Source organism: Pecten maximus, chromosome 8 (genome assembly GCF_902652985.1).
Source record: "Pecten maximus chromosome 8, xPecMax1.1, whole genome shotgun sequence".
Lineage (NCBI taxonomy): Eukaryota > Metazoa > Mollusca > Bivalvia > Pectinida > Pectinidae > Pecten > Pecten maximus.
In genome coordinates this window covers 39,138,688-39,166,387 of record NC_047022.1, presented here as the reverse complement: position 1 = coordinate 39,166,387, position 27,700 = coordinate 39,138,688, and the positions used below count along the sequence as shown (strand labels likewise).

At 35.2% G+C, this 27,700-nt stretch overlaps 2 protein-coding genes across 3 annotated transcripts in view; one reads left to right on the top strand and one right to left on the bottom strand.

Annotated features, from left to right (window-relative positions):
* The window catches only part of LOC117333470, a 41,150-nt gene extending 38,653 nt beyond the window's left edge, over window positions 1-2,497 (bottom strand). The window contains exon 1 of the mRNA XM_033892773.1: window positions 2,164-2,497. Coding sequence (XP_033748664.1) covers window positions 2,164-2,292 — 129 coding nt within the window. The 5' untranslated portion in view covers window positions 2,293-2,497. The remainder of the gene's footprint in view (window positions 1-2,163) is intronic.
* Window positions 2,498-2,785: 288 nt separating this feature from the next.
* LOC117333467 (probable palmitoyltransferase ZDHHC8) overlaps window positions 2,786-27,700 on the top strand; it is a 42,289-nt gene continuing 17,374 nt past the window's right edge. For both annotated transcript variants that reach the window (XM_033892771.1, XM_033892770.1), the window contains exons 1-7: window positions 2,786-2,955; window positions 9,563-9,684; window positions 24,602-24,759; window positions 25,127-25,299; window positions 25,917-26,019; window positions 26,614-26,705; window positions 27,059-27,203. In XM_033892771.1, the coding sequence (XP_033748662.1) occupies window positions 2,864-2,955; window positions 9,563-9,684; window positions 24,602-24,759; window positions 25,127-25,299; window positions 25,917-26,019; window positions 26,614-26,705; window positions 27,059-27,203 (885 nt within the window). In that variant the 5' untranslated portion in view covers window positions 2,786-2,863. The remainder of the gene's footprint in view (window positions 2,956-9,562; window positions 9,685-24,601; window positions 24,760-25,126; window positions 25,300-25,916; window positions 26,020-26,613; window positions 26,706-27,058; window positions 27,204-27,700) is intronic.

The window sequence follows — 27,700 nt, the reverse complement described above, 5'->3', positions numbered from 1 at the left end:
TCCCTGAACAAAAATTGGGAAAATATCATCGGCATTTTCCACAAATTGGGAAAATACCATCGGTGTTTCATCAAATTTGGGAATATATTATAAAATTGGAAAAATATATGAATTATACAAGCTTAGCTGTTTCTTTTCATAATATTTGTACAAATGAATACAAGTCAGCATCTCTTTTCAGGATATTTGTTTTAATCAATCAGAGAATGTTTAATTTTCTGTCTTTAGTGTGCTTAAACTCATTAACAAGCTTGTCAAGAGGGAAATCAGTCAGGTTGGAGATCGTTTGAAGCAGCTGCCTGACTTTCAGATCGGGAATTACCAGTATTTGGTTTGAAAAAGCTCGTAACTTTCATTAAATCTTTCGAATCTTTGAGCAAAATCTTCTTTGCGTAATATTTGGAATTGTGTGACATCGTCCCGAGTCCGGAGCCCCGTTCGATTTGCACTCTTCTAAGAAGAGAAGCCTTCTAAGAAGATCGTATTCGGTTATATGTAAATCGAGTAAACCGGGAGAATAAAACAAAAAATAAGCAAGTTTTTAAGTTTTCTCAAACACGATGACACAAACATGTGCATGTATGTGTTATAAATCCTTCTCTAGTGAAACTCATCACTCGCACACTTAAAACATGGTCGCCGCCATCTTGGAAGATAAATCTTCCAGCTTTGAGACGGAAGAGTAGAAGATCTTCCAGAAGCAGAAGAGCTTCAAATCGAGTGACCGGAAGATATCTTCTAGAATCAGAAGAGTGCAAATCGAACGGGGCTCAGTACTTGATTTGACCTCGGTAAATAGAACGAGTCAATGTACGTAAACGCTTTGCATTAAACTCCCATTTAAATGGGCGATTCAAACGCAGATATGATATGACTTCAATAAGACTATCCAAGCGCATGCGCGAATCGCAAAACCAACAACAACACGATGACTCACGGTAACATTTTAACGTTGACAAAATAATGACTGGAAGCTCGTATAAATCCAAATTTTTAGGTTGTCTTATCTTAACAGCGATTGGGGAAATACAGACCGGAATTGGGAAAATATAGACCGAAATTGGGAAAATACATGCCAATTTTCAATTGGGAATGGGTCCGTGTACCGGACCCAAAATATGCCTGGCAAAAACCCTGGCTCATTATATCGTGGTGCACAGGTGTAAATGATTCTTTTCATCTCTGCAAGGGCTTTATGAATGAAAATCAAACTTCCAATCAAAACTCAATTAAATTTTCAATCTTCAATAAAGCTGTTGTTGAAATGCAAAACAACTCAAAGTCTGGGTACTGGAATTTTCATTTGCTCAAATATAGCCTTTATATACATGGCTATTTATAAAAACATCTGGAAGCACAAATGTATTTGTGTGTGATATCTCCAATATCTTATTACATGGGCGATGAACATGCACTTTTAACAAAAATTTTAATGTTTATGTTTAACTGTTTTAATACATATACCTACAACTATATAGATTATACCTATAGGCATTTTGACATTTATATAAAGTCAATGGTTACATAGATTTCTTGAAAATTTTAATAATATATGCATTACATTTCTATAATAAATACTACAGAAAAGAAGAATATCAAAGTGACAAAAATGATAAATTGGACATGAGTTACAGAGTAAATGAACCATTTTCATGGATACTTTTATGATTATAATATTTTTTTTAAAATGACATCAGAAATAAAATCCATCAAACTGCATTCATCATAAATAACTTCAGAAACTAAGGAAAAATCTCACAGGGAAAAATAAATTGTGTTTTTAGATTCCAAAGTGAAGAAATCGAAGATGATGCCAGCTAGATAATATTACACAGTATATTATACTAAATTAAAAGAAACAAGAATAGAAAAACACACAAGAACATGGAAAAGTGAATATATAGATTTCTCAGAAAGAATAGAAAAAACAAATTAGAAATATTTCACAGAATGGTTATCCAGTTAAAGTTAGTCAATGTAGTTTCCCATTTACGGGAATGTACCCAGTCTGGCATAGTAAACTAACAAGTTAAAATAGAGCAGCGAGTTAGCTTAGTAAGCTTATCAAGTTATTGGACACTGCTAGTTATCAGTTGTTTGTTTACAATTTTTCAGATTTAGCACACGTGCACTTAATTAGTTATCTGTGACCAGATGTCTTACCTGAAACAATTTCATAAGGCATGCCGTGCTCCTTTTGGAGTGTGAATAGCTTAACGAATGAGACGAAGAATCGGACCCATTCTCACCAGTACCGTTACCATGATGAGAGCGAGTATGGCCTTGTCCCATTCTGAATATTAAAATATTAATTTCAAAAGAATAAAGTCTGTCACAGTCAGAAAATAGAAAATAATGTTCTCCTCACGGACCACATGTTATACTCTAGTAAAACGTGAGCTGAATAACACACGACACACCGTCCGCACCAATCGCCAACGGTTCCGCTTAGATTATCAATTCACAGGTGACACGGACACTTACACCAAAGCCCTCAGGTAACTCAAACCGGAAGTAAGAAAGTTTGTCTCTTCGTGTTTACTTCCCTTGAAACCTTTCCCACAATTCATTGAGAGACTACTTTTACATATTCCTTCGCGAATAAACATTACATGGGAAATTACACGGAAGAGATATATAAACATGGTTTTGTAAAAATTATGAAGAAAATTTGTTTCTGATAATCCTTCTTTAATAATATGGATATCCATATCTTATTGAGTGTTATGGAATCAATATTGCTAGAGCACTATTTTTTCTATGAGATGCATCATTAATAGATGTACTTCGGTTCATACTGAAAAATAAGGAATGCCATCTTTGTTTGTGAGTTAACTGTTTGATATTCCCCTAATACCCCACCATGCCTCGTTGCGAACTATCAACACGCATAATACCAGCAACCTGTGCCTGGACACTCCTTTTGGGGGCATCGGGGCTTTTCTTTGCATTTATGTAAGTATCCACTTCATACCGCAATATATACTGTATCGAATACCCCCCCCCCCCCCCCAATCACCCCCATGCTTATTTGTTTTGATAATACTTATTGACATCAGATGTGCGATATTTGACAACTTGATAAATTTTGTTTATGTCTAGCATTGTATAGACTAGGCAAGTTTATGCCGATGGTTAAAGTCTAGCTGTCAGTAACTTGTTACATACTGCATCGGTGTTGGATGAGGTACGGACAAAAGCCCCCCCGGACATTAGCCCCCCCGGACATTAGCCCCTAGGACAAAAGCCCCCCCGGACATTAGCCCCTTCACACTAATCAAAAAGTGGACAAAAGCCCCTTCATAAAAAAAAATATATTTATTTTTTTTATTTTTTATGTTCTTATTTATTCATTTTTTTTAAAAATTACAATATATGTTTTAGCAGTGGTTATATTAAGTGCTACATATATATGTAAGTGACTTCAGTCACCAGTGGCTTCTGCAATGTAAACAACTACTTGGACTGTTACATAAACAATAAGCTGTTACACAGGTATTTGGTAGGTTTTTCATTGATTTTACTGTTACATAAACAATAAGCTGTTACACAGGTGTTTGGTAGGTTTTTCATTGATGTTGTATTCTCCTCGAAGGAAATATATCATTAATGGCTTCATGTGTATCAACAGTGAAATTTCTATGTTTGCACAGGTATAAATTGTTTTTATATTGTTTCTTTGATTTTAATCATTCCTAAAATTAAAATTACAACACAGAGCAACATGTTTGGTTAGGTACTTATTATGTTATAATTTGAGACACTGCAAATAGGGATCAAATGTTTATTGCTTTTGTAGGCATTTCTTTGATTATCAATATTTGCGGTATATTAGGAGGTCAGAAATTATGTGTAATCAGTAACAATTTGTTCAGCATGGAGATCATACGTACTGCCAAAGGTGGAGTGAAACTATGTGTAGATGGTTATATGTTTACGAAGAAAGGTACGTTTCCTGAAATGTTCAGCTTACTTAATAATATAAAGTTTGAACAAATAAATTATGATGTTTAACCACAGACATATAATGCAGCTCTGACATTAAACCAAGGACCTTCATTTTCCACACAATTATTCTCCAAATTTCAGAGATAAAAACAGCAGTATATATACAGTTTTTGTTTTTCAAAAGTACAGATTTATATAAAGTATACCAGCTAAATTTATAATGAAGGGGCTTTTGTCCGGGGGGGCTAATGTCCGGGGGGGCTTTCGTCCGGAGGGGCTTTTGTCCTAGGGGCTAATGTCCGGGGGGGCTAATGTCCGGGGGGGCTTTTGTCCTACACTCGTGTTGGATACGATCACCTTCATCAACATCTATGTCACGTGTTGATATGTCACTTGTCAATTGCCTTCTGAAATAAATACTTCGTACAAGATTTCATCTAGACCTTGCTTTTGATAAATTATCTATAGATATAAGTATATAGCAAGATCGGTTTACAAATGTCTGTAGGCCCTTATTGCCTCATAACATGTTAATGATTTAATAGTCTGACAGTGTGATTTGCACATTTTAAATCGACAATAAGCATTGAAATTCTGACATAAGCGCCTATTTGTGCAGCCGGATGCATGTCCCATTGTTTGGTCCCTTTTTACACTTTGATTAGTACAGTATTATATGCCACAAAAACATAATCAATTTATGTACAATTTATCCCCTTTTTTGGCCATTGTATTTTGTTTGTATACTTTTCTGAAAATGTGAGGAGAAACTATATATGTTATGTACTAACAAAGTTGTCAGTCAACAGTGTACCTGATATTATATACATCTAAACTGGAATTTAAATTGCTGATCAGCTAATTATATAATAGGATTGGGAAATAGAATCATATATCATAAATAACACCTTCAGTAGATTCAACAAAATAATTAATTAATATACAAAGCAGGCAGATGTAACTGACGTAAATACTACTAAATAGCTACACATGTTCAGTACAGCCATTATTTTCATTGCATAAACTTAAAGTGGACCATGTGCCCTGAGTGACAGACTGACAAAACCTCAGAATTAGTCCCTGAGGCTTTAATTAATTAGTGATAACCAATCAGAAACCTATTGTCAAGCTTGTCTGCCTTTTCGTCTGTTTACCTGGCCTGTTATGTTAAAAAGTGTGGCTCTCATGCATATCATGGTCTTCCATGTTTTCTTTCCTGTCTCATTCAACTACAAATTCCAAGTACCAGAAGTCAGTTATGGGTCATGAAAAAAATATTTAGATTTTAGATTTTATTGTTGCTTAACAATAGCAGAGTCTTTTTGAGTTAAAAATGTTACTGTAATGTTAGACGAACACTGGAAATACAACTGTATACTGTTAATTTATTACCATTATTTAGCCACTGTAAGAATTTGAAGAAACTAGGAAATCTGAGTTAATGCAGGAAAGTGTTATACATTTACTATAAACAAAATTAATTTATGGATCCGAAATTCAACTAATCATAGATCCTTATTATTTACATTTAATATTAATCAGTCCAACTGAATGATACATTACAGTAGAAAATGGGGGGGGAAATAATCTTTTGCATGATAAAATTCACTTTCATAATATTTATCAGTTAGAAAAAATCAAATCTAAATCACTATAATATGTATAACATTCTTAAAAACATGAAACAGATGCTAATAATGTAGAAAATCAGCTTGAAAAACCTTGAAATATATTCCAATGGCTAGGGGATAGCTCCCAACCCTATATTGTGTTGCACTGAACTTGCCAGGGGCCTGTGGCCTCTTTTAGCCCCAGATTTTGCTATAACCCCAGTGTCGGCGTCCAGCAAGGTTAAAGTTTATTTTTATTTTGTATTTTCTTCTGAAATTTAATCGACATCAGGGACTAGTGCACGACGACATTCACCCGTCCCCAGCCAAATTTAACTTGTCCAGGACGAGTGCTTTTTTCGCACCCTGAATCTAATTTTTTGTGTAGATCTATATCCTTATAACTTGTGGTGTTTACCTTTCTGAGACTTGGAAAATAATTCAAATAGTTTAATTTGGAAGTAAAATTATACATCATCAAGTCAATGGTAATAAATCATTGAAGATGTTATTTTTCTGGTGTAATGTAGAATAACCGTCTTGGAAGTTGGAGAAAATGGTACACTTACTCGTGTGAAGCAATCTCATGTACAGGGCGTGGTGACCCTGGAACTAGGAGGCTATACTGTAACTTCATGCTCTCACTTCAAATTCACAACAAAATCCATATTCACTTCTCTGAAAATAGAGAGAAAAAATAAATCAATAAAAAGCCATGAAATTTTCGTTATCACGTAATTGTTACTGAATAACTATTTTATTTATCGGCATAAACATTCTTACATAAATTATGTTTTGGTACACCTGTGTAAAAATTAGTAAGTACTGTGATGGGCTTGCTGTTGGGTCAGCTGTCATATTTGATGTCATGAGGATTACAATGGGGAAAAAATAGTTGTCTAGCTATCACCTTTCACCATTTAAGAATATCTTGTTTGTCAGTTTGATCGACTTTCACCTTTGTGATATACCTTGTCTGTTAATTTTGTCGACTTTCACCTTTGTGATATACCTTGTTTGTCAATTTATCAACTTTCACCGTTGTGTTTATTTTTCTTCTTTAACAAGATTATGTTGAACCAAAAAAGACTCTGACCCATCTTTACTCAGGAAGTTGAGTTTTAATTAAAGTGCAAGAAAATGTTTATTATTCAAAGTGTCTTAATGTTATCCACATGATGTTGGTGATCTGACTGTGACAAAAAGTAATTATATTTCTTTTTAACAAATAATAAATACTTCTATGTTTGTAAAAAAAATACCACTAGAATAAAATACTCAATAGAAATGATCATTTTAAAAATGTACCCGCTATTTAATTTTCCAATATTTGGAGGAACATATATTAACAAAATGTTAAATAAAGACATATTTTCTATACATTTTAACTTATTGTTGATAATGAATTAATTTGTATAAATTTGAAAATGTGTAGAATTTTAATGTTCAGATTTTCTGCTACAGTAATATTTAATTACATGTAGTTACAGGCCTACAGTATGTATTATCTAATGTTAGCTATAAATGACAGGTGAGTGCCATATGTTTATTTGTTCCAATTACCTATTTACACCAATTAAATTGGTAACTGATAAAAAAAGGTGACCAGGGGTGCTGTCTATCAAATAGTGACCATGTGGATCCAACTGATAATCTAGTTTGTGCCCTATATGATTACCTTTATAGCAGGGGACCTCTTTGCATCCAAGTGTGGCTAACAATTGCCAGATTATAAATTAAAGCTGTCATTTTCAATTAGCTACAGGTGTTACTGCCTACCTAACTGCCCATCATTAGCTAGGTTTTGTCTGTTTACTTGTCAATCAAAGGGTGGGCGTGGTTATATGATATTAGTTGATTGATTGACAGGGGAACAGTCCTTTAAAAAGTGCAATACAACAGTAAGGGGCGGGACTACCCATGAGTTTTTACCAGTCTGGAGCTGTCAATCAAATAATGATAGCCTATGGGGGTGTGGCTTAATATGATCTGCTGTCATGATCAGTCAACAGAGATTTGCATGTCTTCTGATTTAGTTCCCAACCGACCTAGGGATGCGGCTTAATATGATCTGCTGTCACTCAACAGAGATTTGCGGGTCTACCTACACAGTTCCTGTCATGGAAGGATTATATAGGCAGCATTTACTTTTTTCACCTCCCACCTCCACAAAAACTTAAACTGCTCATACAGAATGTACAGCGTGCACCATAAATTTAAGTTAAAGTTTTTGTGGAGGTGGGAGGTGAAAAAAGTAAACTGAATTATAATCTTTCAGACAATTTTATGACTCATGTCCTGGCTGGGCCCTTGAACTTATGATCTTCAGCACCTAATAACCTATGCCAGAAATACAGGTAGCTTATACCACTACGCCATATATCCATGTTCTAAAAAAGAATGCTTCAGCCCGATACCCTGATGTGGTCATTGTGAGAAATTGTCTATTAGATGATATGAATACCTGGATTGCAATGTATATATACTACATGTATATACAATATTCAACACAGTACAAATAGTGTATACAGTAAACCTCTGGTTAGTTAGAACAAAATTAAATAAATATTAACGAGCCTGTGCGAATTATTCGAAATTTTGCTTCAGAAAATAAGTGTGAGTTCGAACTATTCAGAGTCAATATCGGCGAAAATCTTGGCAGAGTAAAATCATTAGACACAAACACATCCATTGTAAATCTGATACGTAACAACGGCGGCCTGAACAATGGCACATTTATAAGTAAGTAAAATGATAATATTTATTTAATTCAATGTTAATTGATTGTGAAACGTTCTTCATTTCACGATAATTAAGATGGTTATTGCGCGAAGCCGCTCTGGCAATGCATAGCTACAGTAGGCCTCAAAACAGTACAGTACACGTTTCATTTGTGACACAAAAGTTAAACATTTGTACAGTATAATCTTTGCAGGGTTATATTTTTTTATCTGAATCAGAAACTATCACTATATTATTGTAATAAATGGTCTCTTTAATGCGTCAAAAACATAGTCTACATAACCTATTGCGATATATGTTGATAAAATTAGGTCAGAACATCAACATGTCTGCTTTTAAATATGCCCAGTCGTATTATCTAACAAACATATTTGATACCTGCAAAATTGGCCATCACTAATAGGGACACCCGTGGATTGTTTTGACTGGATGTGAATGCTTTTCACGTCACTCGGCACGATCGGGCAGCCGATCCTTTCAACTTTACCGCAAGCGACACCTCATGTGGCCTGCTTACCTAGCGTGAGGTCGCAGGTTTTCAGGTAATACCTTGATTGGCAATGCTTAAGAGATGTCCAGTCACAATTAAATAATCATACTAAGTTAACACTAGTTATATTTGAAAATACACGGACGATTTCTTAGTTTGCCATACAGCGCGAATACAAATATCGCATGTTATTTGTACATTGTCAGGGCCTAAATTTGCAATCAGCTATCTCGTGTGTGGTGTATTTTGCAATGTAAAAAACTTAATTAACGCTAAAATATGTGGCATATATTAAATCACAGACGCATTCTAATAATCACGCATACAATCTAATAACATAAACGTGCCTGTTGATCAAATTTAAGTCTTGGCATTTTTTCTGGGTCGGTCATCGGGGCCGGGTCAATGGAGTTTGGAGAAAAAAATCTTGCTTTTACGTTCTTCATTGGACAAGTTCGAACTATCCGAAATACTGTCAGTTATAAACAACCAGAGTTCAAACTTTTACATTTTTCATTTGACAAGTTCGAACTATCCGAAATACTGTCAGTTATAAACAACCAGAGTTCGAACTATTACTAGCTAAAAAAATATTGTTTTTCTAGAAAAAAATGTGTGTTCGAATTATCCACGTGTTCGAACTTATCAGAGGTTTACCGTACATATTTTTTTTTATCAATATGATATTATGTAAACTTGAATATATGAATTCCCAAGAGGGTTTCTGTCAACTGTAAATTGATCATGATATGATGTTTTGTTTTCTTTACAGATGTCCATATCTATTACATCAATTTTCCATAGCCATCCCCATCTACCAAGGTATTCTGTGTTTATTTGTCATCGCCAACTTCGGCTTAGCCACGTTTATGGACCCTGGGATCTACCCCAGTGGTAAGTTTTGCACCGTGATATTGTACCTCAAAACATGTAGAAGCTCATGATAAGATGCCAGAGAAACCTGTTGCCTGATAAATCAATGCTTGGGCCTTTACACGGGTTAAAAGACAGATTCCGAGTTAGATGATGATGGATGGGCAGCTAGCTGTAGAATAACCCAATATCTCTTTAGTAATAAACATCATGTGATACTATATATTGGTCTTATAAGGGGAACACTATCTTCCTGTTGCACTGACAGTCTGTTCTGCATGTTATAACAGTCATATATAGAAGGAATTGCACTTTTTACTCCAGTTGATATATATATATCAAGACATTTAATGTATGCACTATAGGCTTGATCATAAATATTTCATAAATTTTCTGTAAAAACATAATTAATTGTATATAAACCTAGGTTGTGGATTTAATGATGTGTATAGCATGCACGCTTCCTAGTGATCTCAATTTGTATGTACGTTGTAATGCTTGGAAATTTCTCCAATGCAGCATGATCCATGCATATTTAATGCAATGGCAGACATTGCATTAACACTGGTTGTTGAAGAAGCTTGTACCAGTGTTAATATTATTCAATATTGGCCTGACTGTTCTGGGATCTTGTCTACTAGCATTCTTTGGAATATTTTGTATCATTGGATAAATAATTGTTTATCGTGGTATTATTCTATCACTTGATAATGAAGATACATGAGAATATTGTCTTCATTTATCTGAGAACAATGTCTTCATTTATCAGGGGAATCACATGTACACATTGGTAAATGTGACGGGTTTAGACAGGATCTAATGATGAGAATCACACATTGGTAAATGTGACGGGTTTAGACAGGATGTAATGATGAGAATCACACATTGGTAAATGTGACAGGTTTAGACAGATCTAATGATGAGAATCACACATTGGTAAATGTGACGGGTTTAGACAGGATGTAATGATGAGAATCACACATTGGTAAATGTGACAGGTTTAGACAGGATCTAATGATGAGAATCACACATTAGTAAATGTGACAGGTTTAGACAGGATGTAATGATGAGAATCACACATTGGTAAATGTGACGGGTTTAGACAGGATGTAATGATGAGAATCACACATTAGTAAATGTGACAGGCTTAGACAGGATGTAATGATGAGAATCACACATTGGTAAATGTGACGGGTTTAGACAGGATGTAATGATGAGAATCACACATTGGTAAATGTGACAGGTTTAGACAGGATGTATAATGATGAGAATCACACATTGGTAAATGTGACGGGTTTAGACAGGATGTAATGATGAGAATCACACATTGGTAAATGTGACAGGTTTAGACAGGATGTAATGATGAGAATCACACATTGGTAAATGTGACAGGTTTAGACAGGATGTAATGATGAGAATCACACATTGGTAAATGTGACAGGTTTAGACGGGACCTAATGATGAGAATCACACATTGGTAAATGTGACAGGTTTAGACAGGATCTAATGATGAGAATCACACATTGGTAAATGTGACGGGTTTAGACAGGATGTAATGATGAGAATCACACATTGGTAAATGTGACGGGTTTAGACAGGATGTAATGATGAGAATCACACATTGGTAAATGTGACAGGTTTAGACGGGACCTAATGATGAGAATCACACATTGGTAAATGTGACAGGTTTAGACAGATCTAATGATGAGAATCACACATTGATAAATGTGACAGGTTTAGACAGGATGTAATGATGAGAATCACACATTGGTAAATGTGTCAGGTTTAGACAGGATGTAATGATGAGAATCACACATTGGTAAATGTGACGGGTTTAGACAGGATGTAATGATGAGAATCACACATTGGTAAATGTGACAGGTTTAGACAGGATGTAATGATGAGAATCACACATTGGTAAATGTGTCAGGTTTAGACAGGATGTAATGATGAGAATCACACATTGGTAAATGTGACGGGTTTAGACAGGATGTAATGATGAGAATCACATTATGGGTCTTTAGTGGTGATATTGATGATCCTTCCTTGTGACATTTCTTGTAGCTTCAGCACTTGGAAAAAGAAAATTGGATCAAGTGTACATCTATTAGCACTTTAGTATGGTCTAGAGCTTGACAAGCTATTTATGGCCTGATTAGTGGTTTCTGCAGTGTCCATCAATGACAGGAATATGTCTACGTATACAGTGCTGTGTGGAGATCCTGTCTTTGTACATGTGCTGTCCTTCAGTGGAACTGGTTATAAATATTACTTCAACTTTATTCAACACTGCCCAACACCACCAAAATTTGAAGTATTTTGTTTAAATATTTCATTTGGATATGAATAATAAATTAATAAAAAATACAAGCCCTCCCTCATCTATTTTTTCTTTTATTAATTTTATGTGTCCTAAAAGACTTTTTTTCTTTTTTTTAACTACATAATTTTCTTATCATAAAAAGTTTTTTGTCATTTTTTTTTAAAAATAAGTAGAGCAAAGCATTTATTGGTTGACCGTTAGAAATATTTTATTGGTTGATTTGTGATTTGATGATTTCTCCATATTTATAGATATATAATATTATATTTTGTATAATAGTTTTTTTTAAATTCCTGAAATCCTGGTCCGGATACCCGTCCCAATTATGAGTTACGTTACTGCATTTCCCAATTTATAAACAACTCAGAGGCCTGTCCTAATGTTTTGGAAAGATTATAAATCACTATTTAACAGTAAGATGACTGTTTAAACATTCCTTGTTAGACTTCTAATGCAAAGTTATGTATTTCTATCAGTCAAAATGTCTGAAAGTCATCAGAACTTTGTATTGTTAAAATGTCTCTTTGCATTTTTGGAGATTTCTGGTCGCTTATTAGAGAGTTATTGTGATCACAGGGAAGAAAATATTCAGTCGCTGGTTGCATATAAATTATTAAATTATTAATAAGATTTGTCTGCAGTCATGAACAGTTACTAAAAAGGATATGTCGTGCCTGAATTGATATGAGTACTGATCTCTGAATGCTATGTTGAACTTGTGATTTTGACAAAACTTTATCTTCACAAGATATCTCATGCATATTATGTCATTTTTATACCCCCCGCCATAAAATTGGGGGGGGGGGGGGGGGGGGGGGGGAGGCATATAGTGTTACCCATGTCCGTCCCGTCCTGTCCCGTCCTGTCCCGATGCAATTTAACTAGCTAATCTCAGGAATTACTGATCCTCACCAAACTCTGTTTCGTGGTCTCAAGTGGCAGCAGGGACATTAATGTCTTACAGACATTTTCTAGTTATGAGACATAAAGCCATCATCATCATCACATCATTTAAGGCCCATATATACTTGTAAAGTGCGATCTCACTGAAATGTCATAGCCTGGACACAGTAACATGGCACGCCATACAATCATACCATTCTGACATAGAGCTAATGGAATAATTTAATATGAAGACTGATACACAGGAGAATATAGACAAATCCTTTATAGGTAATGGATATCTGACAGTATTAGATCTGTTGTTCCAAGCTTCCAAAACTGGGATCATATGTATGAGTTTATTTAGAAAAAGATAAAGATGTTGATTATAAATGGATCTGCAAAGGCACCTGCTCTGCGTTTACCAGGCTATAAAGGGGAGTTATATGTACAAAACACCCAGAGCCTGTAGCTACATCATTGTCTGCAGAAGTTGCTGGCACAGGGCTCGAGCTATGAAGATGATGAAATTATTGGTAAAAAGATAGCAGGCCTGGATCTATACCTGACAATTGATAGGATAACAAGTTGTGAATGAAGTAGCAGAATCCTGGTACAACATATAGGTCTGCTTTATCATATATACATACAATTATTGTATTTCTCATCTACATTAAACCTTATCATCACACTTCTGGATTGATTTTCCTATAGTATGTACTGCATATATACATATATGGATATCTCCACAAGGAACACTGTATAAAGCTTAAATTACGTTCATTGTCTAATAGTACAGAACATGCATGTACAGTGGTACTGACAGAAAGAGGACACTGGTTGTATGATGGTACCATTGTCCAATAGTACAGAACATGGTACTGACAGAAAAAGTACACTGGTTGTATGATGGTACCATTGTCCAATAGTACAGAACAGTGGTACTGACAGAAAAAGTACACTGGTTGTATGATGGTACCATTGTCTAATCGTACAGAACATGGTACTGACAGAAAAAGTACACTGGTTGTATGATGGTACCATTGTCTAATGGTACAGAATTAATCGAACATGGTACTGACAGAAAAAGTACACTGGTTGTATGAACCATACACACACGTTATATACATCTAAACCTATCTCTCATTGAACAGCCGGCCGTCAACCATCAGGTGTTCACCTTTTCCTTTGAACAACTTTTCAAAAATGTTAAAGGGAATACTGGGTCAGACTTTCATCCACATTCAAGGTCACATGGTCAAATTAATCCACATTCAAGGTCAAATGGTCAAAATTGTTAACATTCAAGGTCACATGGTCAAATTTGTTAAAATTCACACAGCTTGTATTTAACCAAGAGGCCTATATAGAATCAATATATTTGATGGGTAGGTTCCTTAGATGTTGCTTCACAAAGTTTTCAAGTAGAAATAAGGTGTATTTAACCATTCAAGGTCAAATTTATTGAAATCTTCTGATTCCGTAACCACAATGCCTAGAATCGAGATAATTAGACTGGGATTGGCAGGTTCAAAAGTTAAAGGCAGATTGTAGATAATGATTGGATATAATTTACCTATCCTGATCAGATTGTAGATAATGATTGGATATAATTTACCTATCTTGATCAAATTGTAGATAATGATTGGATATAATTAACCTATCTTGACCAGATTGTAGATAATGATTGGATATAATTTACCTATCTTGATCAGATTGTAGATAATGATTGGATATAATTTACCTATCTTGATCAGATTACTTTCCATGCTTCAAAGGGATATGATGATTATGTTCCTAAACCAAGAAATACCATATCCAAAAGTTAGAGTTGGCAGTTGATATAGAATTGTTGTACCACAGGGATAAGAAATTAATGGGAGACAAACCAGCTGTAATGTAGATTTGTTTTAGTGTTTATAATGCATCAATTCATACTTTCCTGGGTTTTTTTTGTGCCAGTGTAAATGTAAAACACCTGTACATGTATTTACATAAATACTGCAGTGCACTACATTATGTTTAGCTTGAATTAATAAACATGGTGATAAACTGTTAGCCTGGTATAATGGATTTCCATGGAATGCCAAGAGGGGTGTTGGTCCTAAATGATGGTGATCTGACCTCCCAGAAATGGTCAGAGGGGTGTTGGTCCTAAATGGTGGTGATCTGACCTCCCAGAAATGGTCAGAGGGGTGTTGGCCCCAAATGATGGTGATCTGACCTCCCAGAAACGGTCAGAGGGGTGTTGGCCCCAAATGGTGGTGATCTGACCTCCCAGAAACGGTCAGAGGGGTGTTGGCTCCAAATGGTGGTGATCTGACCTCCCAGAAACGGTCAGAGGAGTGTTGGCTCCAAATGGTGGTGATCTGATGTCCCAGGAATGGTCAGAGGAGTGCACATGTTGGCCCCAAATAGTGGCCTGGTGATCTGATGTCCCAGAAATGGTCAGAAGGGTGCTGGCCCCAAATGGTGGTGATCTGACCTCCCAGAAACGGTCAGAGGAGTGCACATGTTGGCCCCAAATAGTGGCCTGGTGATCTGATGTCCCAGAAATGGTCAGAAGGGTGCTGGCCCCAAATGGTGGTGATCTGACCTCCCAGAAACGGTCAGAGGGGTGTTGGCCCCAAATGGTGGTGATCTGACCTCCCAGAAATGGTCAGAAGGGTGTTGACCCCAAATGGTGGTGATCTGACCTCCCAGAAACGCTCAGAGGGGTGTTGACCCCAAATGGTGGTGATCTGACGTCCCAGGAATGGTCAGAGTGGTATTGGTCCCAGATAGTGATATCATGGTCCAGTTGGAGTGTGTAGTTTGATTGAAATATTGATGGCGTAGTCATTAAGAGCAGCGGGACAGATTATACACAAATAAGTCACCAGACTGGAAACCCTTAAAAAGAAAAAACCAGTAAAGCATGTTGTAAAGATACCAGATACATGTATATATAGACAATTGTAAACTAGATAGAGCTGTTGATACCATGTTTACCCAATACACTAGTACACATTGTCTGGAAAAGGGTACACAAAATCTACAGTTTATATACATCTAGAGTTAGATATTACATTCCATATATAAAGTATAGCTAGCCTCAGATATCATGTTAAATTGTAGGTCTTGCAAATGAGCAGTCTGATTTGGACATGGCTGTAAAGAGTAATGCCTCATAGCATGAAATATGTACATGTATACATACCGTATTTATCAGGCAATAGGCCCATGATATATGGACATGTATACATACCGTATTTATCAGGCAATAGGCCTATGATATATGGATATGTATACATACCATATTTATCAGGCAATAGGCCCATGATTTATGGATATGTATACATACCGTATTTATCTGGCAATAGGCCCATGATATATGGACATGTATACATACCGTATTTATCAGGCAATAGGCCCATGATATAACTGTATTTATCAGGCAATAGGCCCATGATATGTGTACATGTATATACATACCGTATTTATCAGGCAATAGGCCCATGCCTTGTAATAAGACAACATATGTTGATACATGTCCATTCTGATAAAAAATGCTATAAAGGTTATTTCATGTCCTGCGATAAGCCTGCCCATTCCTTTAATAAAAGTTCCTGTGTTAACAGGGTACTGCTTTCAACCTTAAAGAGAACCAAACCCGTTTTCTGGTAAAGAGGATGAATGCACTTCATTAAAGCTATATCTTGGTTGCTTACCTTATTCCATATTGATCTGCAAAGCCGTCACTCAGTGGCCTGGTATCAAATGGAAAAAAGGTGAAGTACAACAGTAACAAACCAGGTATTTCCCTCTGTACTTGGCTGTAAGATGCACTACACTTGTGTTTTTAACAACTGCACATTAGTGGGCTTATAATTAGATCAAATACTGTAGATGTACTTTATATAAATTATGTAATTATATGTTTTTTGTATATTTTTGTCCATCCAAAGTTATTGGGCCATCTAGATCTATGCATACATATGATGTACGTGTAAATAAAAAAAATGCTCCTATGATATCTAGATAAAATGATTGCTGTAGATTGATCTTATTGAGAGTGTTGGCTGTAGTTGATGTTAAGGGTTGTTATTTTCATAACAAACCCCCCTGATCACTGTCTAGACACAACAGTCCAGTTAGCTACTCAAACTAGCCTCAGTAACAGAGCTTGTACTGTATAGATCTATGGCTGTATTTAAATGCACAGCTTCTGTTTATTCTGCCTGATTTTTTTTCCTTTGCTTTGAAATAAACTGGTAATCACACTGGCCATGTATATACTAGCTACTGGTAGACTATAATACCCTGGTAATTCGCCAAAATTACAACTCGTTGACGGAAGTTGCTGACAGGAAAATATCTGGCCATGGTTATTAACAAGACTTTTGACCAGCCAAACTGTGTTAGAGTTGTGATAATTACATTCAAATTTGGTTAATTCGTTCACCATACTTAATTTAGTGTGTTATGGAGCGCCTATTGATGTACTGGACTTATGTATCTGTATGACAGTAAATCGATGTACTGGACTTATGTATGTGTGTATGACAGTTGTATTACATTACATCGATGTATCTGTGTATGTCAGTTGTATTACATTACATCGATGTACTGGACTTATGTATCTGTGTATGACAGTTGTATTACATTACATCGATGTACAGGACTTACGTATCTGTGTATGACAGTTGTATTATATTACATCGATGTACTGGACTTATGTATGTGTGTATGACAGTTGTATTACATTACATCGATGTACTGGACTTATGTATGTGTGTATGACAGTTGTATTACATTACATCGATGTACTGGACTTATGTACCTGTGTATGTCAGTTGTATTACATTACATCGATGTACTGGACTTATGTATCTGTGTATGACAGTTGTATTATATTACATCAATGTACTGGACTTATGTATCTGTGTATGACAGTTGTATTACATTACATCAATGTACTGGACTTATGTATCTGTGTATGACAGTTGTATTACATTATATCGATGTACTGGACTTATGTATCTGTGTATGACAGTTGTATTATATTACATCGATGTACTGGACTTATGTATGTGTGTATGACAGTTGTATTACATTACATTGATGTACTGGACTTATGTATCTGTGTATGACAGTTGTACATGTATTATATTACATCGATGTACTGGACTTATGTATGTGTGTATGTCAGTTGTATTACATTACATTGATGTACTGGACTTATGTATCTGTGTATGACAGTTGTATTACATTACATCGATGTACTGGACTTATGTATCTGTGTATGACAGTTGTATTACATTACATCGATGTACTGGACTTATGTATGTGTGTATGACAGTTGTATTACATTACATCAATGTACTGGACTTATGTATCTGTGTATGACAGTTGTATTACATTACATCGATGTACTGGACTTATGTATCTGTGTATGACAGTTGTATTACATTACATCGATGTACTGGACTTATGTATCTGTGTATGTCAGTTGTATTACATTACATCGATGTACTGGACTTATGTATCTGTGTATGACAGTTGTATTACATTACATCAATGTACTGGACTTATGTATCTGTGTATGACAGTTGTATTACATTACATCGATGTACTGGACTTATGTATCTGAGTATGAAAGTTGTATGTATACAGCCTTTTCCACACAAGTGTGAATAAATGGCACTTAGTTTATCTTTCACCAAAATGATTTTTTGAAGAAAAGTTCCATCCTATTCTGAGCCTTTTCATTGATGTAAAGATCAAATATTTCACTTTCCTTTTCATATTATATGGGATCGATTCTTCTGTATAATCTGACAATAATTTGTCTTTTTGATTTCTATTCTTCAAAAGTCTATAGGGACAGCTAGAACCAAAAACTCTGAATGATAGTTTTTCACCAATGTAGTTTTTCATTTGACGTTGCAATATTTTCATTGCTATAAGAATGCATTGATCAGCAAAATGGTTCTATATAGACTGTTTTATGTCAGAAATGGATACTGAATAGCAGATAACAGGCGTAAATACATCATTCTGTCTCCTTTGCTTCTGATACCATCTATCTCTGGAATTTTTAAGCCAATAACACTGTGAACACATTGTAATAAACTTCAAAGATATCGAAGTTTACAAAATGTTAAAACAGTACATCTCTTAAATCATGGTAAATTTAAACAAGCTGGCAAAATTGTTTGTGTAGTTTTGTACCAGTCATATGTTAGTTGGTGAAAATACAACATTGAAAATATTGACATTAATGGCAGAAACAGGTATTGATTTGGCAGCTACATAGATTTTAACTGCAGCATGTTTCCTAAGTAAAGCATGACAACTCAAACAAATATGCTTATTATATAAGGTTAGAAGAGTACAGACCATACAGATCTATAGACAGTCTTTTAATGGACATACACATGGACACTGAGCTGCTTGCATGCTTGGGCATCATTTCCCGTTCATTACATCTTGTTCTCTTAATAAAATGGCACATTGGTATCTCTTAAATTCCCTTTTGTATTAAAAGAGTCCTGAAATACCGTATTTGTAACCATAGGTATTTTTCAGAGGGTAATTGATGTTTATGGTCAAAGACGTACTGTAGAGCAGTGTACAGACTTTGTAGACAACATGTTGGAGTGTGTATACGTACCTCTTAATGATCAATGTTACAGTATACAGACTTTGTAGGTGTGATTGTCTGATGTTACAGTATACAGACTTTGTAGGTGTGATTGTCTGATGTTACAGTATATAGACTTTGTAGGTGGGATTGTCTGATGTTACAGTATACAGACTTTGTAGGTGTGATTGTCTGATGTTACAGTATACAGACTTTGTAGGTGTGATTGTCTGATGTTACAGTATACAGACTTTGTAGGTGTGATTGTCTGATGTTACAGTATACAGACTTTGTAGGTGGGATTGTCTGATGTTACAGTATACAGACTTTGTTGGTGGGATTGTCTGATGTTACAGTATACAGACTTTGTAGGTGGGATTGTCTGATGTTACAGTATACAGACTTTGTAGGTGGGATTGTCTGATGTTACAGTATACAGACTTTGTAGGTGTGATTGTCTGATGTTACAGTATACAGACTTTGTAGGTGTGATTGTCTGATGTTACAGTATACAGACTTTGTAGGTGGGATTGTCTGATGTTACAGTATACAGACTTTGTTGGTGGGATTGTCTGATGTTACAGTATACAGACTTTGTAGGTGGGATTGTCTGATGTTACAGTATACAGACTTTGTAGGTGGGATTGTCTGATGTTACAGTATACAGACTTTGTTGGTGGGATTGTCTGATGTTACAGTATACAGACTTTGTAGGTGGGATTGTCTGATGTTACAGTATACAGACTTTGTAGGTGTGATTGTCTGATGTTACAGTATACAGACTTTGTAGGTGTGATTGTCTGATGTTACAGTATACAGACTTTGTAGACAACATGTTGGAGTGTGTACCTCTTAATGATCAATGTTACAGTATACAGACTTTGTAGGTGTGATTGTCTGATGTTACAGTATACAGACTTTGTAGGTGTGATTGTCTGATGTTACAGTATACAGACTTTGTAGGTGGGATTGTCTGATGTTACAGTATACAGACTTTGTTGGTGGGATTGTCTGATGTTACAGTATACAGACTTTGTAGGTGGGATTGTCTGATGTTACAGTATACAGACTTTGTAGGTGGGATTGTCTGATGTTACAGTATACAGACTTTGTAGGTGTGATGGTCTGATGTTACAGTATACAGACTTTGTAGACAACATGTTGGAGTGTGTACCTCTTAATGATCAATGTTACAGTATACAGACTTTGTAGGTGGGATTGTCTGATGTTACAGTATACAGACTTTGTTGGTGGGATTGTCTGATGTTACAGTATACAGACTTTGTAGGTGTGATTGTCTGATGTTACAGTATACAGACTTTGTAGGTGGGATTGTCTGATGTTACAGTATACAGACTTTGTAGACAACATGTTGGAGTGTGTACCTCTTAATGATCAATGTTACAGTATACAGACTTTGTAGGTGTGATTGTCTGATGTTACAGTATACAGACTTTGTAGGTGTGATGGTCTGATGTTACAGTATACAGACTTTGTAGGTGTGATTGTCTGATGTTACAGTATACAGACTTTGTAGACAACATGTTGGAGTGTGTACCTCTTAATGATCAATGTTACAGTATACAGACTTTGTAGGTGTGATTGTCTGATGTTACAGTATACAGACTTTGTAGGTGTGATGGTCTGATGTTACAGTATACAGACTTTGTAGGTGTGATTGTCTGATGTACAGTATACAGACTTTGTAGGTGGGATTGTCTGATGTTACAGTATACAGACTTTGTAGGTGTGATTGTCTGATGTACAGTATACAGACTTTGTAGGTGTGATGGTCTGATGTTACAGTATACAGACTTTGTAGGTGTGATTGTCTGATGTTACAGTATACAGACTTTGTAGGTGGGATTGTCTGATGTTACAGTATACAGACTTTGTAGGTGTGATGGTCTGATGTTACAGTATACAGACTTTGTAGGTGTGATTGTCTGATGTTACAGTATACAGACTTTGTAGGTGTGATTGTCTGATGTTACAGTATACAGACTTTGTAGACAACATGTTGGAGTGTGTACCTCTTAATGATCAATGTTACAGTATACAGACTTTGTAGGTGGGATTGTCTGATGTTACAGTATACAGACTTTGTAGGTGGGATTGTCTGATGTTACAGTATACAGACTTTGTAGGTGTGATTGTCTGATGTTACAGTATACAGACTTTGTAGGTGGGATTGTCTGATGTTACAGTATACAGACTTTGTAGGTGTGATTGTCTGATGTTACAGTATACAGACTTTGTAGGTGGGATTGTCTGATGTTACAGTATACAGACTTTGTAGGTGGGATTGTCTGATGTTACAGTATACAGACTTTGTAGGTGTGATTGTCTGATGTTACAGTATACAGACTTTGTAGGTGGGATTGTCTGATGTTACAGTATACAGACTTTGTAGGTGTGATTGTCTGATGTTACAGTATACAGACTTTGTAGGTGTGATTGTCTGATGTTACAGTATACAGACTTTGTAGGTGGGATTGTCTGATGTTACAGTATACAGACTTTGTAGGTGTGATTGTCTGATGTTACAGTATACAGACTTTGTTGGTGGGATTGTCTGATGTTACAGTATACAGACTTTGTAGGTGTGATTGTCTGATGTTACAGTATACAGACTTTGTTGGTGTGATTGTCTGATGTTACAGTATACAGACTTTGTAGGTGTGATTGTCTGATGTTACAGTATACAGACTTTGTAGGTGTGATTGTCTGATGTTACAGTATACAGACTTTGTTGGTGGGATTGTCTGATGTTACAGTGTACAGACTTTGTAGACAACATGTTGGAGTGTGTATAGATCAATGTTACAGTATACAGACTTTGTAGACAACATGTTGGAGTGTGTACCTCTTAATGATCAATGTTACAGTATACAGACTTTGTTGGTGTTTATTTATCACAACATGGTTGAACTGAATACAAATTTAGCAGCTACTGGCACATGCTGATTCTATGCATATGGTTTATAAGGTGTATAAGCAGCTGTTTGTTGTAGAGTGACACTTCAACATTGTCTCGTTCTTTTTCCCAAGACACCTTTGCATTTTGAGTAATGATCATGAGTATAGATAAAACTCCATGAGCTATACACAAGTTGCCAACAGTCAGTTTCTGTCTAATGGTCAATTGATTTTGCCTTCCTTTTAAATGTCTAATGTTTAGCTGCATTATATAGATATTTGACCTTGTGTGTATACCTTTTAGCTACATTATATAGATATTTGACCTTGTGTGTATACCTTTGTCCAATAGGCAATCGTTCATCTTTACTAGAATACTAGAAAAATAGCCGGAATGTTGAACTTGAGCTATTGAATTTAGTAGATATATGGCTATAGGTTAATATTCTACCTTGGGTAAATTTAACAAGATAACCCATTTGCATAGCTAGCTATATACCGTATTTGACCTAATAAGGGCGCCTACCCTAATAAGGGCGCCCCTACCTTTTTTCAAGGAAATAAATCTATGACTGATTGTCAAAATGGTGTTAAAAAGTAATAATTCATGTGAAATATTTTACTACTTATGTGTTCAATTTTCTTCAGCAAATTAAGTAACTGGAACACATGTTTTCGCCACATTTTGTGTATTCCTACAGGCTACATATGACATGTCAGTGCAAAGTTCTCAGCACCCAAAACTAAACACACATACAAATAATAACTTACCATCTTTATTTGAAGATAAAGTAAAGACTTCATTCTTGTTGATAAATAACTTTTGTTCAGAACAGAAAGCTAGTAAAAGACATTGTAAATCAATTATTAGGTCAAAGAAAACGATGTCTGATATGATCTGGGAAATCACCTGTTTCTATAAATAGAACACAAAAGAGTTCCATTTGAACATAAATGGTGGAACACACGTTCTCTGGTCTAAAGATCAGCTGGCATGGTTTACAAGTTTACAGGAGTATTCAAGTGATGTTTAAGCTTAATATATGATAATGAATAGATATCTTCATCTGGAATATTTTTATGACTGAATATTTTACCGTTTCCACAACCTTGGGTATTCTGCTATAAGGTATAGTCTGTTTCATAAAACTTCAGAATAACTAATCTTAATAAGGGCGCCCCCACTGTCATTTACCCGCGCCCTGCGCCCTTATTAGGTCAAATACGGTATATAGCTCCATTGCTTTGGTAAGAAATCTTAATAAATTTTTATTCCAAAGTATTAAAACTTGTATACACCATACTAATGCATAATCAAGCATTTCTAAATTTCTATGATTTGTTGTGAGATTGACCTTAATCTAGCATACCTTTATTTTATGATTTTAATGAACTTTTCCGAATCGAAAGAAGGTCTACGTATATCATACTCAATTAAGTTATATTGGTGAGAGATTATTTATCAGCAGGACTAGCCAATAGTGAAGATGGTAGATGAAGGATTAACCATGATAGTAACACTCTAGTTTATAATGATAAGTTATTTTATCTTCAAGGGTTCCTTTGTTAATGTTCATTACTTACTTACTATTGATTTCCCTAGCTCTGTCGGGCAGCTTCCCTACCAGCTATTAACTGGGGAGATTCCAGGTTTCCTCTCCGTCCCTTATGTATATTTGTTCGTATATATGTAGCGATATTTGTCATTGTTGTAGCAGCTTCATTTCTTGAGGGATTTTGATAAAACTTCACATAAAGATAAAAGACCACAATAGTTTGGACAAGTTCGAGTTCAGGATTTTTAGGTAAAGATCAAGGTCACTTACTATTTTTAGCAGGTAATGGAGGAGACATGTATTGCTTTGAAATAGCATGCAATACCCAATATGCATGTTTTGATAAGTAAACACAAATTATCAAGGTTATGATTACTATAACTTCACTGATTAAAGACTGTTAATAAAACATAAAATGTTGATGTAGTTAACAGAATTTACATTGATAAAACATAAAATGTTGATGTAGTTAACAGAATTTACATTGATAAAACATAAAATGTTGATGTAGTTAACAGAATTTACATTGATAAAACATAAAATGTTGATGTAGTTAACAGAATTTACATTGATAAAACATAAAATGTTGATGTAGTTAACAGAATTTACATATAAGATGTATTGTCTTTGCAGCCCATGAAGACGAAGCAAGAGATGACGATTTCCGTACTCCATTATACAAAAATGTAGAAATAAAAGGGATAACTGTACGGATGAAATGGTGTACAACATGCCAGTTCTACCGACCTCCGAGGTGTTCCCATTGTAGTGTTTGTAATAAATGTATAGAGGTAAGGTTTTATAGATTTGTCATCAATGATAATTTATATTCTAGTACTGATATATTCTTCTCTAGTCTTTAATTAATATCAGAAAAAAGGAATGCAGAGGATATTTGTTATATTCTCTGCATTGATATTAATAAATGAAAAATATCAATTTAATTTCTTTTGGTTTCTTTCTCATGATTGAGTTTTGTGATAAATAAAATCTTGTACTCATTTAAATGTTAATGTTCAATAATCCATATTAAACTTGATATTGATTGTTTGATACACTCTAACCAGCTCATAACTAATATAATTGAACTCAATGTAGTATTGATGTTAAATCCTCTATAAAGGTATATATATCTTACTCACACATTTTACATTTCAGACATTTGATCACCACTGCCCGTGGGTAAACAACTGCATAGGAAGGAGAAACTACAGATATTTCTTCCTGTTTTTAGGATCATTATTTATTCATATGATCAGTATATTTTCGTTGAGTCTTCTTTATATTTTAAATCACAAAAGCAATTTAAGCAACGTTGGATGTATAGTAGCGTATCCTTTACACAGCATGTTAATACATTGTATGTATGATGATATATACCTGAAGTAGTTATCATTTAACTAGGTATGCTAACAATCTATATCATGTATGCTAATGTTAATGATTAAGGCCATATATGCAATTTTACTTTGATGTTCTTCATAAGTTTCATGGAATAAATGAAATATTTTTCATGACGAAACATTTAAGTGTGGTAAATTATTTATGGTAAAAATTAAATGCCACACAAAAAGCAAAAAGTTCAACATCAGTGTATTTTTTCCCAGAAAATATTTATTTAATCTTCACGCCAAGGTGGAAAGATAGCACACAATTCTAAGCTGAGTGTATGATTATATATAAATTTAAAGCTTTAGTGTGAATACAGTAAAACTTTGTTATCTCAGGTAACTCATCTCCTTCCTTAATATACTCATATATTTGGGATAAAATATACTTGTATATTTGGGATATATAGTTTCTTCATGGCTCAACTTCTTCGAGATGTTAAGTTTCAACTGTAATTAATACCAAATACATTTGTATATAATTATACAGAAGAGCGATTTTAAAGGATATTTGGTTGATACAATACAATATTGAAATGATTCCTTAACTATTGTTACAGTATGATAGATATGATAATTATTGGTTTATTGTTGGTTCCTGTGGGGGGCCTCACAGGGTTTCACCTTGTCTTGGTGTCTCGAGGGAGAACAACAAATGAACAGGTAAGTAAATCTCGCATGTATTGTCCTGAAATCTCTACTTCTCTCAAACAGTAGATCAGTGTCAGGTGCCTAAGATTTATGGTAATCCTTAAAATGATGGACTTCTGTAGAAATGATTACTCTCCCACTGGGAACCGAAAGGGATTATAAGTATATAATCTGTCCATCATTCTGTCATTTTTCTTGTCAAGGCTCTATCTCGTACATTGCTCGACTTTGGAACTTCATACTCTGGGTATGTGTTCATTTAGGTGAGGCAATGTCTCGAGTATCAAAAGTAGGTCACTGACCTACATGTTGACCTTTGACCTACGTCAAAGATAAAGTTAGTCTCGGCTCCATCACCTACTACCAGTCACTTGAACTTCTTACTTGAGGTATGGGTTTGCCTAAGGATTATATCTAAGGAGTTACGTCCCTTTATTTTCTTAATCCACATGTGACAAAGCAACAAACAGTTTGTGCAATATCCCTTTTTTCTTTTCCTTTTTTTTTTCAAAAAGAAATTCGCTTATTTATATAAACCAGATGAATATTTATTGTTTTGCAGTAGCAGAAACACTTTAATAAGTATATTGTTGTTTTGTGTACCAGGTAACAGGGAAGTTTAAAGGTGGCCACAATCCATTTACACGAGGGTGCTCAGATAACTGTAAATATACGCTGTGTGGGCCACGGTGGCCCAGGTACGTATTAACATAGTCCAGGTTTGTATGGTAGTCAGATGACCTTTGACCTTGTGGACTAATTGGAAAGTCACAAGGGAGAATACCTTTCATACTATGATTAGATTTTTACATTCATAGTTTTGACACCTTGCTCCTTTTTTTGTCCAAAACAATTGAATGGTTTCTGTTGAATATAACATTGATTTCACTTGTTTGACAGATTATACTAATATTGTTCAATCTTGTGAAACATCCTCGATATCCAAACGCTAAACTAGTTCTGGTTGTTATACAGACCAGCGTTAAAATGTTAGTTACAAGTGTCTTATATCCTAACAAGTGGTTTACAATTCAGAATGATATTTTTGCAGACTGGTATCATATGTGCCTAAGACAAGGACTGTTCAAATAGACTCTGCCAAGGTCGTGTACCAGGCCGCAGACAAAGATGTTAAACTCTACACAGACGCCAATACCAATGGGATCAAACGTAATACTGCAGTGGTCAACCGAAATGTAAGTACTCGGACAGTATACAGAGACATTAGTGTCATCCCCAACCTAAACATCTGTCCAGTCCCCTACACAAACAGTATAACATCAGTTCTGATATAAACATCCCCAACCTAAACATCTGTCCAGTCCCCTACACAAACAGTATAACATCAGTTCTGATATAAACATCCCCAACCTAAACATCTGTCCAGTCCCCTACACAAACAGTATAACATCAGTTCTGATATAAACATCCCCAACCTAAACATCTGTCCAGTCCCCTACACAAACAGTATAACATCAGTTCTGATATAAACATCCTCAACCTACACATCTGTCCAGTCCCCTACACAAACAGTATAACATCAGTTCTGATATAAACATCCCCAACCTAAACATCTGTCCAGTCCCCTACACAAACAGTATAACATCAGTTCTGATATAAACATCCCCAACCTAAACATCTGTCCAGTCCCCTACACAAACAGTATAACATCAGTTCTGATATAAACATCCCC